The following is a 15623-nucleotide window of genomic DNA, read 5'->3' as shown; positions in this document are numbered from 1 at the left end:
ATAAATACATACACAAATATATATGTATATACAGATATATACACACATTCATATATATATATATATATATATATATATATATATATATATATATATATATATATATATTTACATATAAATATGTATATATATACTGTACAGTATATACATACAGAAAATATATACATCCATATAAATATATACTTATAAATATATATATATATATATATACATATATAGACATATATATATATATATATATATATATATATATATATATACACATATATATGTATATATATACATATATATATACATATATATATACATATATATATATATATATATATATATATATATATATATATATATATATTTATATATATATATATATATATATATATATATATATATATACATATATATATATATATATATACCAAGACTGTATATATGTCTGTGTATATATGTGTGTGTGTGTGTGTGTATATATATATATATATATATATATATATATATATATATACATACATATATAAATATATACATATAAATGAATACATATACAAATATATATATACATATACACACAGAGAATAGATGAGGGCTGGTACTGTAAGGTCTCCAACAAAGACAGACCCTCACAGTTCTTCTCCAGCTGTTTTATTATCCCAAAAAGACGAGAGGAGACAAGGACCGATACAGAAGAAGATAGCTTGCTGATATTTACATAATGGTGTACACACATGCGCTGGACTATTCACAAGTGAGTCTGATGCAGGAAGTCTGATGTCCTGGAGTCTGGTGCCAACATGGCCACCGTGAAAGAGAGAAAAAGGCTTTTGCTTCTTGATGAAGGTTAGCATCTAGTCTGCTCTTTGGCTTGGATGATGGGGCAGCGTTTCCATGACGACGGGGAGAAGCTGCGAGGCATGCTACATTCCACAGCTTGGTTAGTCCCTGGCTAGTTCTCATCTTCACCGCCTTTACCAAAGATGATTTCATTTACCCAGACTGGTGAACGTTAAAATGAAAGCTCTTGTTTTGAACGTCTCCAGTTAGTGAACCTGACTCACACTTTAAACTGGGCAACACTCTTTTATTTTGAAAGGCTAGCATGAGTGAGTTGTTGCTGCTCCACAAAGTCCTGAAAGTGGTCACGTTGTGTGTTTTATGGAAGACTTGGCTACATGCCTGATGACTGCTGACAACTTACCCCAAAAGACCCAATCTCAGCCCTTCGGCACTTGAAACCTGCACCAACCTTTGGCCAGTCACAGAGCCCACCCTCCCCCGGTCTCCTGGTTTCCATACCCACTCTCCCCGGGTCTCCTGGTTTACATACCTCCCCGAGTCTCCTGGTTTTCATATCCATCCTACCCAAGTATCCTGGTTTACGTACCCACCCTCGCCGGGTCTCCTGATTTACGTACTATCCCCCCGAGTCTCCCGGTTTACACACCCACCCTCCCCTGCTCTTTTGTTTACATAACCACACTTTCTGAGTTTCCTGGTTTACGTAGCCAACCTCACCGGGTCTCCTGGTTTACGTAGCCACCCTCTCCAGGTCTCCTGGTTTACATAACCACACATTCCGGGCCTCCTGGTTTACGTACCACCCTTCCTGGGTATCCTGGTTTACGTACCCTTGCTCCCCAGCTATCCTGGTTTAGGTACCGACCCTCCCCGGTGGTCCTGGTTTACATACCCACCCTCTCCGGGCCTCCTGGTTTACGTACCCACCCTCCCCGGGTCTCCTAGTAGACGTACCCACCCTCCCCGGGTCTCCCAGTTTATGTACCCATCCTCCCCGGGTCTTCTGTTTTACACACCCACCCTCCCCGGGTCTCCTGATTTACGTATCCAATTTCACCGGGTCTCCTGGTTTATGTACCCACCCTCTCTAGGGCTCTTGGTTTACATAACCACACTTTACAGGTCTCCTGGTTTACGTACTCAACCTCACCGGGTCTCCTGGTTTATGTACCCACCCTCCCTAGCTGACCTGGTTTACGTACCGACCCTCCCCAGGTCTCCTGGTTTACCCTCCCCGGGTCTCCCAGTTTACATACTCGAGTTTGTCGGCAAACTTACCTACTGTATTTTGTCCTCCTTTCCTAACGCCGTCCTGTTCCAGCCCTTTTCACGCTTAGTGCCCAAAATAGGCGTTATATGCGTTCTTAACCATAGGGCCAGGGCCCATGGTATGACAGCACGGAAGCTCTAGAGGGCCGCCAAACATATTTTTTTTTAGCTGTGGTCTGCATGGGTCGCATTGGTACACCCTTGTAATACACTTTTCCACCACTTGTGGCAGGAATGACAATATCAAACAGAAGATGTCTGGAGAAGTTTCTTGAGTGCAAAATTTGTGACTTAAGTAGTGAAGCTTTATTTTTATTTGCGCTTAAAATGGAAATGTGTATTGGCCAAAATGTAACCTTGACGCTGGAATTTCGAGAGTTTAAAGTCAGGCAAACACACCTTGTCGTGTGTGTCCGTAGCTTTAATGCTAACGAGCTGTGTTAGTCCACGCTCCAGACAATCTTTACCTGCTTTTTATAAATAAAGGTAACTTCCATCCATTTTCTTCCGCTTATCCAAGTCACGGGGGCAGCAGCCTTAGCAGAAAAGCCCAGACTTCTCTCTCTCCAACTACTTCGTCCAGTTCCTGCCGGGGGAACCCGAGGTGTTCCCAGGCCAGCCGGAAGACATACTCTTCCCAACGTGGAAATAAAGGCTAACTTTACATTACACATCTTAAAAGTTAGCATTTACACTCACATTTTGAGAAATTACTGAGAAGATTCGACAACAGCCCACTTCTACAGTCGACTGCTGGGTAGTTTTTAAGCTTTTAAGATGTGTAGTGAAGACTGATTTTTAACAAATCTGCTGGGGGTATACACAGGGTGGGCTCAACTAGCTGGTGGTTGGTTCCAAGGTGGGTTTGTGTCTCCATATTGGTGGATTTGCCAGAATTGAGGCAAGAAAGGACCTTGGTCCACTCTAAGCACCACCTTCTGGTGTCAACCTGGTATGAGCCTTCAATATCAAGACTTGGGTATGTTGAGTGATCAGGAACCAGTGTGACTCAGTCTGGAGTGTGTGCCCAGTCTAGGGTGCGTGAGGTTCTACATCCATGCGGTCGTTGGCACAACAATCATCCCTGCCTACGTCTTGCTTTGAAAACAAAAAATTCTCAGTGTCTACCTTGATCAAACTCAATGCGCAGACAGACAAACTTAAAAACCATCGGGATTTCTAAAGTTTTTTCTTTTTGTTTGAAAGAAAAAGGACCAAACCAAATTGCTTTTTATTGCTGTTGTTTTAGCACATCTAGTATGGGGGTAGTTAGTAGGCGGGGTGAACCATGCTCTTTTGACTAAACTAAAAGCTGAGCTCAGTCTGGAAAGAAAGACTTAAAAGTCCACCATTCAGTCTGTCCGTAATGTTTGTCCAACTGAATGATTTTCTATTGAGTCAGTTTTTTTTTGTCAAAGTGGTCTTGGGTTATGTCATGCAATGTTTCAGTAAGAAGGTGCGACCGGGTTACTTCTTGGCCGCCAAGGAGGCCAGCTGACCGTCGATGTCTTCCTCCGGCTGTAAAGCATGCCACTGGGCGATGGGGCGGCGCGGGTTGGCCAGCATGTCGGACCAGTGCTTGAGACCGAGGCCGGTTGCCTTGCTGCCCACAAAGATCTTACCGATGGCGTCGTTCTTGCCAATCTTGTCATAGTCAAACACCGTGACTGCCACAAGGATTTTCTGCAAGGATGACCAGACACTGATCAGATACCACTATCTAACATCAATCAATCAATCAAAGTATATTTATATAGTGTCTCAAGCCACAACGACATCCTCGGCTCAGATCCCACATCAGGGCAAGAAAAAACAACACAATACGCACAATGAGAAACCTTGGAGGGGGCCGCAGATGTGGGGATGGGGGCGACTGCTGCAATGGATGTGGAGTTGATCTAGTTAATAGTGTGAGTCCAGTCCATAGTGGATCTACTGTAACATAATAGTGAGAGTCCAGTCCATAGTGGATCTAACTAATAGTGTGAGACTCCAGTCCATAGTGGATCTAACATAATAGTGTGAGAGTCCAGTCCAAAGTGGATCTAACATAATAGTGTGAGAGTCCAGTCCATTGTGGATCTAACAGAATAGTGTGAGAGTCCAGTCCATAGTGGATCTAGTTCAGGGGTCACCAACGGGGTGCCCGCGGGCACCAGGTCACCCGTAAGGACCAGATGAGTAGTAGTAAATTTTATTTATTTACTAGCAAGCTGGTCTCGCTTTGCTCGACATTTTTAATTCTAAGAGAGACAAAACTCAAATAGAATTTGAAAATCCAAGAAAATATTTTAAAGACTTGGTCTTCACTTTTTTAAATAAATTCGTTTTTTTTTTTTACTTTGCTTCTTACAACTTTCAGAAAGACAATTTTAGAGGAAAAAAAACAACCTTAAAAATGATTTTAGGATTTTTAAACACATATACCTTTTTACCTTTTAAATTCCTTCCTCTTCTTTCCTGACAATTTAAATCAATGTTCATTTTTTTTTATTGTAAAGAATAATAAATATATTTGAATTTAATTCTTCATTTTAGCTTCTGTTTTTTCGACAAAAAATATTTGTGAAATATTTCTTCAAATTTATTATGATTAAAATTCCCCCAAAAATATTCTGGCAAATCTAGAAAATCTGTTGAATCAAAATTAAATCTTATTTCAAAGTCATTTGAATTTCTTTTTAAAAAATTGTTCTGGAAAATCTAGAAGAAATAATGATTTCTCTTTGTTAGACATATAGCTTGGTCAATTTTTTTTATATATTCTAACAAATTGCAGATTAGATTTTAACTTATTTAAAACATGTCATCAAAATTCTAAAATTAATCTTAATCAGGAAAAATTACTGATGAAGTTCCATAAATTCTACTTTTAATTTTTTCAAAAAGATTCGAATTAGCCAGCTTTTCTTTTCCTTTTTTTCTGTTAAATTGTGAATTTTAAAGAGTTGAAGATAAACTATGTTTAAAAATTAAATTTTCATTTTTTTCGTGTTTTCTCCTCTTTTAAATTGTTCAATTAAGAGTTTTTTTCATCATTTATTCTCTATCAAAAATGATCCGTAAAAGGAAAAAAAATGTACAACGGAATGACAGACAGAAATACCAATTTTTCATACATAGATTTATTTATTAAAGGTAAATTGAGCAAATTGGCTATTTCTCACAATGTATTTAAGTGTGTATCAAACTGGTAGCCTTTGCATTAATCAGTACCCAAGAAGTAGCTCTTGGTTTCAAAAGGTTGGTGACCCCTGATGTAGTTAATATTGTGAGAGTCCAGTCCATAGTGGATCTAACATAATAGTGTGAGAGTCCAGTCCATAGTGGATCTAACATAATATTGTGAGAGTCCAGTCCATAGTGGATCTAACATAATAGTGTGAGAGTCCAGTCCATAGTGGATCTAACATAATAGTGTGAGAGTCTAGTCCATAGTGGATCTAACATAATAGAGTGAGAGTCCAGTCCATAGTGGATCTAACATAATAGTGTGAGAGTCCAGTCCAAAGTGGATCTAACATAATAGTGTCAGAGTCCAGTCCATAGTGGATTTATAATAAATAAATAAATAAATGGGTTGTACTTGTATAGCGCTTTTCTACCTCCAAGGTACTTAAAGCGCTTTGACACTACTTCCACACTTACCCATTCACACACACATTCACACACTGATGGAGGGAGCTGCCATGCAAGGCGCTAACCAGCACCCATCAGGAGCAAGGGTAAAGTATCTTGCTCAGGCCACAACGGACGTGACGTACTAGGTGGGGATTGAACCAGGGACCCTCGGGTTGCGCAGGGCCACTCTTCCACTGCGCCACGCCGTCCCGGATTTAACATAATGGTGTGAGAGTCCAGTCCATAGTGGATCTAACATAATAGTGTGAGAGTTCAGTCCAGTCCTCTTGCATGGAGACAAGTCGGGGTGCCAATATGTCACCAACTGATGCAAAGACGAGTGGTCCTTTTGTCCTCCCCGACTTGCAAAATCTAGCGCGTCATCGGTGTTCATCTGTTTACCTCTCTACACAGGAAACGGGGCAGAGGAGAAAATAGAGATGGCAGATCGATTGGTCTAAAAGGGGGGTTGTATTTAAAGTCTAGAGTATACAAATATGTTTTAAGATGGGACTTTCCAGAGTACTGCAGCCCCAATAGAAAACGTTCTATAGTCCGCAAGTCTTTTTGAGGCTCTGGGAATCACTAATAAGCGGGAGTTCTTAGAACGCAGATTTCTGCTCGGTACATATTGTACAATACAATCAGCAAGATAGGATGGAGCTAGACTGTGTAATATTTTAGACATAAGTAGTGAAAAATTTAAGTCACATCTTAAGTGCACAGGAAGCCAGTGCATATAGTGCCAAAGCTCTCCACAAAGGTACAACTCGACACAAATACTGCGTGACTTCTTCCGGTCTCCCACAGACCAGAGCCCTAGAGACTACTGGGGTAAAGAAAGTCTCAAAGGTGGTAAGCAAGTGAGCAAACAAAGAAGAGAGATGATGTTAAGAGTGTTACTACAACAACCTTCTTTCATCTCCCCAAAATAGCTAAAACTTGTCCTATTTTGTCCACCTATCACGCTGAAATTATTATTCATGCATTTGTTAGAACTCCTTGAGTCCTATTATTGTCATGTCTCCCTATGTCTAGCAGAAAAAGATTACAGTTGATACAAAATGCGCCTGCTGGACTCTTGACTAGTACGAATAAGTTGGACTAAATCACGCCTACACTGTATAGACCAGGGTTCCCCAGACTACGGCCCGCGGGACGTCCCAAGTTTAAAAAAAATAAATAATTACATTTTATTTTTAATTAGAATTTCTTTTAAATCTGTCCTTTCTAATCCATTTTACTCTCCTAGCCGCTCAGGCAAATCATATTGTCGAAAAATGCATTTTCCCATCAATAACTTGACATCGTCATCATCGGAAAGTGCGCGCTGTGTCAGTCAATTAGTGCGCGGGAATATATATATATATATATATATATATATATATATATATATATATATATATATATATATATATATATATATACATATATATATATACAGTATATATATATATATATATATATATATATATATATATATGTATATATATATATATATATATATATATATATATATATATATATATATATATATATATATATATATATATATATATATATATATATATATACTATAAAAACAGAACCACTTTTTACATTTTTCTTTGTTTGTTGGGGCAACACGGTGGAAGAGGGCTTTGTGCATGTGCCTCACAATACAAAGGTCAGGAAAAGTCCTGGGTTCAATCCCGGGCTCGGGATTTTTCTGTGTGAAGTCTGCATGTCCTCCCCGTGACTGCGTGGGTTCCCACTGGGTATTCCGCTTCCTCCCACCTCCAAAGACATGCACCTGTGGATAAGTTGATTGGCAACACTAAATTGGCCCTAGTGTGTGAATGTGAGTGTGAATGTTGTCTGTCTATCTATGTTGGACCTGTGATGAGGTGGCGACTTGTCCAGGGTGTACAGCCTTCCACCCAAATGCAGCTGAGATAGGCTCCAGCGATACCAAAAGGGACAAGCTGTAGAAATGGATGGATTTGGAGACTTGTGTATGCCTGTGCATGTTAATATACACATACATACACATATATATATATATATATATATATATATATATATATATATGTCTTGATTGGATTATCCAGAGAATAGTGCTCGATACCGTGGTAGAGCGCAATATGTAGGTGTGGGAAAAATCACAAGACTACTTCATCTCTACAGAACTGTTTCATGAGGGGTTCCCTCAATGATCAGGAGATACAATACAATGATTTGCAAATCATGTTCAACCCATATTCTACCAAGACAACATATTTGATGTTCAATCTGATAAACATTTTTTCTTGCAAATTATCATTAACTTTAGAATTTGATGCCAGCAACACGCGACAAAGAAGTTGGGAAAGGTGGCAATAAATACTGATAAAGTTGAGGAATGCTCATCAAACACCTATTTTGAACATCCCACAGGTGTGCAGGCTAATTGGGAACAGGTGGGTGCCATGATTGGGTATTAAAAACAGCTTTCAAAAAAATGCTCAGTCTTTCACAAGAAAGGATGGGCCGAGGTGCACTCCTTTGTCCACAACTGCGAGAGCAAATAGTCAAACAGTTTAAGAACAACGTTTCTCAAAATGCAATTGCAAGAAATTTCGGGATTTCAACATCTACGGTCCATAATATCATCAAAAGGTTCAGAGAATCTGGAAAAATCACTCCACATAAGCGGCATGGCCGGAAACCAACTTTGAATGACCGTGACCTTCGAATCCTCTGACAGCACTGTATCAAAAACCGACATCAATCTCTAAAGGATATCACCACATGGGCTCAGGAACATTTCAGAAAACCACTGTCACTAAACAGTTTGTCGCTACATCTGTAAGTGCAAGTTAAAGCTCTACTATGCAAAGCGAAAGCCAATTATCAACAACATCCAGAAACGCCGCCGGCTTCTCTGGGTCCGAGATCATCTAAGATGGACTGATGCAAAGTGGAAAAGTGTTCTGTGGTCTGACGAGTCCACATTTAAAATTTTTTGGGGATGTATTCGACATTGTGTCATCCGGACCTAAGGGGAAGCGAACCATCCAGACCGTTATCGACGCAAAGTTCAAAAGCCAGCATCTGTGATGGTATGGGGTGTATTAGTGCCCAAGGCATGGGTAACTTACACATCTGTGAAGGCACCATTAATGCTTAAAGGTACATACAGGTTTTGTAACAACATATGCTGCCATCTAAGCGCCGTCTTTTTCATGGACGCCCCTGCTTATTTCAGCAAGACATTGCCAAGCCACATTCAGCACGTGTTACAACAGGGTGGCTTCGTCAAAAAAGAGTGCGGGTACTTTCCTGGCCCGCCTGCAGTCCAGACCTGTCTCCCATTGAAAATGTGTGGCGCATTTTGAAGCGTAAAATACGACAGCTGAGACCTCGGACTGTTGAACGACTGAAGCTCTACGTAAAACAAGAATGGGAAAGAATTCTACTTTCAAAGCTTCAACAATTAGTTTCCTAAGTTCCCAAACGTTTATTGAGTGTTGTTAAAAGAAAAGGTGATGTAACACAGTGGTGAACATGCCCTTTCCCAACTATTTTGGCACGTCTTGCAGCCATGAAATTCTGAGTTAATTATTATTTGCAAAAAAAAAATAAAGTTTAAGAGTTTGAACATCAAATATCTTGTCTTTGTTGTGCATTCAACTGAATATGGGTTGAAAAAGATTTGCAAATCATTGTATTCCGTTTATATTTACATCTAACACAATTTCCCAACTCATATGGAGACGGGGTTTGTATATATATATATATATATATATATATATATATATATATATATATATATATATATATACACAACCCGGCCCCCGGCCAAATTGTTTTAATCATATGCTGCCCGAGTGAAAAAGTTTGGGGACCCCTGCTATACAGTATATACCTTTATATACATATATACCTAAATATATACCTATACTTTATATACCTTTATATACCTACCTATATACATATATACCTATATATATATATATATATATATATATACATATATACCTATATATATATATACATATATACCTATATATATATATATATATATATACATATAATATACATACATATATACTACATATACATATACTTATATTTATATATATATATATATATATATATATATATATATATACTGTATTCCTATACTGGCTCACCACAACTGGCTCCCGGTACACTTGAGATGTGATTTTAAGGTTTTATTACACATAAAATATAAACTATCGTATCTTGCTGCTTATTGTGCCCTACGTTCCATCCAGAAATCTGCGTTCTAAGAACTCTGGCTTATCAGTGATTCCCGGAACCCAACATAAGTATACAGCCTCTAGAGCGTCTCCAATTCCGGGCTCCGGTACTGGAATGTTCTGCCTTTATGTTCTCTAGCTTTTAAATAGACCTCTTCTTAGACCAGTTGACCTGCCGCTTTTCTTTTATGCTCTGCCCCGGCTCTGCTGCACCTACCAGGTGGCCATGGATAATCTCTGGAAAGGTACCAGTCTTGAGGATGAGAACGCTGTTCCAAGTGGTGAACCGGGGCGGACCAGTCTTTATGCATCAGTTGGTGACGTCTCTGCGTTATTGACATGCCTCCATGGAAGAAGACCGCCTAAGACCCCCAGTTGGCTTCCAGATGGACGGGACTATCAAACCATCAATAATGTAATAATTCAATAACTTTACCCTCTTGGGGGTCCCGACATCTGCAGCCCGTGACCAATGATTCTTCTTTTTCCCATTTGGAGCTTTTGGAAGTTTTTCCTTGCTTGAAAGTGGATTCAGATTAGGGGACACCGTTGTGCTTTGTCAAGCCCTTTGACCACTTTTGATTAAGGACTCTAAATAAACTTTGATTGATGTTCACTTTAAGATGAAGCATGAAACACTTGTTAAGCAGCTAGGAAATATGATTAATTTTCTCATTGTTCCTAGATTTTACAAAAAAAAACAAAAAAATACAGAGTCCCTTTCTATCCAGTTCAACAGTCCAGTATTACCAAATGTGTACTCATGCCAGGCGAGTTGTACAAAGACCTGTTGCACTTGTACCATGATTGGAAGGTGTAGTCAAGGGCCTAGTGCCATACTCACACACTTGAAAACACGCAAAATTGGTGTGTCATAGAATGACTCACCCAATGTGCCCCTTGCAGATTCTGAATGAGAACTGACACTTTTCATAATCTGAATAGAGTACAGAGAGTCAAGTCTAATCAATGTAATTGCTCCTCGAGCAAGAAAGGATGGACAGCTGGAACATTATACAATGGAAATAATTGAAACGACTCTAAAATACAACTAGACAAGTAAATGGTCTGTTTCTTGAATGCTGGCTGGATGGCCTTGAGTGACTACGCCCTCCTGTCACTATATTTGCAATCCAAACAGTCGAAGTACTTAATAGATAGCCAGACGTCCCTGTCTCCAGTGCCCCGAGGCTTCCCCAGCCCACCCGTGAGACGTACCACAGTCTCAGCATGTCCTGGGACTTCCCAAGATCTACTCCCAGCTCGACATGCCCATGTCCTTCCTACCATTGATTCGCTCCCTTGTGACCTTTGCTCTAAGAATGGCATTCTGCAAAAGTACCCATGAAAGGTCTTGGTATGTTTTTTTTTAAACCTGTAACTTGAAGACAAAATTATGACGACTTGTATCGCATACCTGCATCTGTTCCAGTGGTATTTCAAAGCTAAAGGATTCATTGTAGTACGGATTGAGGGTGTTCTTCTTCACCGTGGTCTTCTTCTTCTTCAGACGTTTACCGCCCTGCAGCAGCTGGATCTTCACATAGGGATCTTGCAACAAAGAACACAACCAGCAACGGTCCATGTTCCAATTATGTTAGCATTCGTAACGGTAATGGTCTCAATGTGAGGTGTTCCCCCTACCGGACAATCCACAGGCATCCATCTTCTTCAGGTTCTTGGCCTCCAGGATGCAAACGGTGAGTTTACCAGCAGTGGGGACGTAGCGGAGGGAAATGCAGATGTCCCCAAGTTTCTCAGGCTGGAAAAACACAATTGTCACGGTTGAATGACAAATAATTCAGATTCCTAAGAATAGCAAAGCTCTCCTTTTGTTTAGAGGATCTTTGAATGGCCGTTTTGCATTGGGGCCTCAGAAACAGAACAGGTGAGGGTTCAGTACCTCCTCTTGGTCGGCGCTCTCCAGATCCCGCCACTCCTCAATGGGCCTCCCGAGGTCGATGGTGTTCATGGGGATCTTCACCTCTCCGATGACGTCATGTTTTGAAAAGCGATCGTAGTCATAAACGGACATCACCAAAGTTTTCCCACCGAGCTCCTCATAGGGTACCTAGCGTTACATGCAGAAAAAATATTGTTCTCAAACCAGGTGATCACAATGTAGCCTCTTTCTAAATGTATTGATAATTTTTGATTTGTTGATCGCGCCAAATTGGATCTAGCTAACAAAACTGGGACAATGGACGTAGGAATAAGCCCTTCGTATTCCTACGTCCATTGTCCCAGTTTTCTATACAACTATTTCAGGCCCACTTAGTCTGCTGCCTAAACAGGCTGTCAGAAGAAATCCAACACAAGGAGTTCAAGTTAGCTTGCCAATGCTGCTGCAACTGTTAATTGTAACAATTTAATGCCGTGCCAAATGAATTGATTTATCAAAAGTATTTGAGTGCTCGTCCCTCGGCTCTGGAACACAGAAATATTCAAAGTGAAGCGTATGGTGAGATGAGGAAATGAAGACACCAGAGTCGCTACAGCTGCAGTAAATGTGCAGACAAGCAGAACTTCCATTCCGACCCGGAGACATTTGTCAAGTCCCCGCAGGCCTTATTAGCTGAGACAGGAAAGAGCCGAGTGCTCTGCAGCCTCAGGAACCTGACATAACACATCCTGGTTGGATCACAATCAGAATCTCCTTCCTCTTTTTCTCAGGCTCACCTTGAAGACAAACGTCTCGTTGAAGACTGGGTTGAGAGTTTTCTTGTGGACCTTGGTGTCATACTTCTTCTTCTTGTCAGGAAATAGCAGGACTTTCACGTACGGGTCAGAGGTTCCCCCCGAATCCATGGACATGAGGTCTGCAGCTTGGAGAATGCCGACGGTGAGCTGTGTGCAGAGACAACGCAAGCGTTTGAAAACTTCAGATTGATGTCAGGGTTACGTCTCCAGACACAATCAGGAAACACTTGTCTGGACTGTCGATGTATTATATTTATATCCTTATATCCTTATATTATATCATTCAATGTCACAAAGACTGGGAACAACAGCTCCTTCATAAGGGATGGGGATCAAAAACAGCTTTTTATTCAGATGAATACATTCCTAGGAATCGCTTGCCATTTAAAAAAAAATATTCCTTTTAGTGATATCAGACAGCAACATGTTTGGTTCCATTTGACAAGAAAATATGTCTACTTGTAATCAGTGCAAGGTTGCTATTTCATCCAGAGGAGGATATAGGAGCTATATGCTGAAACATTTGAACACACACACAATATGTTTACATGAATTTCTTATCCTATCCCATCTTATCCCATCATCTGGTGTGAATACAACAGGTGCTAACGAACACCACCTAACATGTTAGCAACATTTTTTGTGACATTGAAATGGACATCTTCTCATTTAAAGATGAACATGAGCAGAGACAGTGACTAAGTTTGTGGTCAAAAGCTTGCACTCATTTGCCACAGTGCTCCTGATTTTCGGTAGGCAAATGTGCAATTGTAGTCAGAGAAAAGTTGCATGTTTTCCTTATACCACATTTTATTAAACAGGTGGAACAAACAAAAATAGAATCTCATTTATTAATCCATTACGATCAGGAAATCAACTTCGAAAGTGAAATAATTAAAATTAACTCATGACATGCAAAGTGAGATAAGTCAAGACTTTCTATTTTGCTATCATTTTGACAGTTATGGCTTACACTTTTTAGAACCCCACATTTTATGAGATTTCCGTAGGTTTTGATAAGCTGTAAGCCACAATCACCAAGGACATAATAGATCAAAAATATCTCACTTTGCATTCAATGAGTTAATATCACATGTTACTAAATCTGGTGTAAATACAACAAGTGCTAAACAACACCACCTAGCATGTTAGCAACATTATTTGTTACATTGTTTTCTCATTTAAAAATGAACATGACCAGAGACAGGCTCTGACTGGCTCCAAGGCGGGCAGTAAGTATTCGGTCCAGGTCACGTCTAGTGCTACACCAATGTCAGCCAGCAGTGACTAAGTTTGTGCACAAAAGCTTGCACCCATTTGTCAGAGTGCTCCTGATTTTCGGTAGGTGAATGTTCAATCGTAGTCAGAGAAAAGTTGCATGTTTTCCTTCAACCACATTTTCACTCAGTCATTTCCATTACACAGGTGGAACTCATCAAATTAGAATATGGCATAAGAGTCCATTTATGTCAACAACTCAATTTCAAAAGTGAAACTAATATGTGATATTAACTCACGACATGCAAAGTGAGAATGTCAAGCTTGTATTTATTATATTTTTGATGATCATAGCTTAGAGTTTGTATGATCTTATTTCTGATATTGGTTCAACATTGTAAAGAACATTTAAAAAATAAACTTTTTTAAATTTCACCAGTATATTTCCTGGAAAATATTCCTAAAAGTTTTGAAAATGTTACTAAATGTTACATTCTTGTGTCATTATCCACATGTGTTTTATTTTGTTCGATTCCACAGAAGAAAATGTATCTCTTGTATGTATTTTCAAAGAAAGTAAGGGAGTAAGTAAAGTAAGGTGTGTGCCTCTTAAGACCTCTCTGTTGGCTTTGTAAGTTTATGTTAGCTTCAACAGAAGTCAAATGATGTTAATCCACCTTTTTGTCCTCTTTTTTTACAAACAAGAATCGATAAGAAAACCGATAAAGAACCGAATCGGAAGTGAAAATCGTAAACATCTAACCCATTCTTAGTCTTGTCGCCTTCAATCACATGTTTGGTGGTCAAAACAACAGCAAACTTTAGAATATTGGAAATACTTTAGAGGAGTCAGCGTACAGTCTGTACCATGAATTGATTAACATGGACCCCAACTTAAACAAGTTGAAAAACTTATTCGGGTGTTACCATTTAGTGGTCAATTGTACGGAATATGTACTGTACTGTGCAATCTACTAACAACAGTTTCAATAAATCAATCAATCAATCAATCACAGTCAAGTTTATTACTCACCAAACATGACCTAACAATTCTTGATGTCTAAATCAGTAGGTTGCTTGCGATCCGAAAGCAAGACTCGTTTTCAGTGAGTTGTGGAGTTTAGCTTGGACAAAAAGAAAAATGAAAATAATCTCTGGTTTTTATGAGGTATTCTGAAGGGGAATTTTGTTTACGTTGACTCACCCTGTAGCAACAGTGCTCCCTGGTGCAAACTCGTTTCTTATCGAAGAAGACCAAAAAGGTTGTTTCGTATTCGCAAAACGCAGGGTGGGTACGTAAACCAGGAGTCCCCGGAAGGTTGGGTACGTTAACCAGGAGACCCGGTAAGGTTGGGTATGTAAACCAGGAGTCCCGGGGAGGTTGGGTATGTAAACCAGGAGACCTGGAAGGGTGGGTATGTAAACCAAAAGACCCGTGTAGGTTGGGTATGTAAACCAGGAGACCCGGTAAGGTTGGGTATGTAAACCAGGAATCCCGGGGAGGTTGGGTATGTAAACCAGGAGACCTGGGAGGTTGGGTATGTAAACTAAGAGACCTGGGGAGAGTGGGTATGTAAACCAGGAGTCCCGGGGAGGGTGGGTATGTAAACCAGGAGTCCCCGGAAGGTTGGGTACGTTAACAAGGAGACCCGGTAAGGTTGGGTATGTAAACCAGGAGCCCCGGGGAGGTTGGGTTTGTAAACCAGGAGACCTGGGAAGGGTGGGCATGTAAACCAAGAGACCCGTGTAGGTTGGGTATGTAAACCAGGAGACCCG

At 39.9% G+C, this 15623-nt stretch overlaps 1 protein-coding gene across 3 annotated transcripts in view; it reads right to left on the bottom strand.

The window, feature by feature from the left end:
- Window positions 1-620: 620 nt before the first annotated feature.
- The window catches only part of LOC133541779 (synaptotagmin-2), an 83838-nt gene continuing 68835 nt past the window's right edge, over window positions 621-15623 (bottom strand). For all 3 annotated transcript variants that reach the window (XM_061885375.1, XM_061885369.1, XM_061885382.1), the window contains exons 5-9: window positions 12609-12776; window positions 11833-12000; window positions 11574-11691; window positions 11347-11480; window positions 621-3747 (exon numbers count right to left, since the gene is read on the bottom strand). In XM_061885375.1, coding sequence (XP_061741359.1) covers window positions 3532-3747; window positions 11347-11480; window positions 11574-11691; window positions 11833-12000; window positions 12609-12776 — 804 coding nt within the window. In that variant the 3' untranslated portion in view covers window positions 621-3531. The remainder of the gene's footprint in view (window positions 3748-11346; window positions 11481-11573; window positions 11692-11832; window positions 12001-12608; window positions 12777-15623) is intronic.

Source organism: Nerophis ophidion, linkage group LG02, assembly GCF_033978795.1.
Source record: "Nerophis ophidion isolate RoL-2023_Sa linkage group LG02, RoL_Noph_v1.0, whole genome shotgun sequence".
Lineage (NCBI taxonomy): Eukaryota > Metazoa > Chordata > Actinopteri > Syngnathiformes > Syngnathidae > Nerophis > Nerophis ophidion.
Note: the sequence above shows the minus strand (reverse complement) of the source record. Positions and strands in the feature narration are given on the sequence as shown.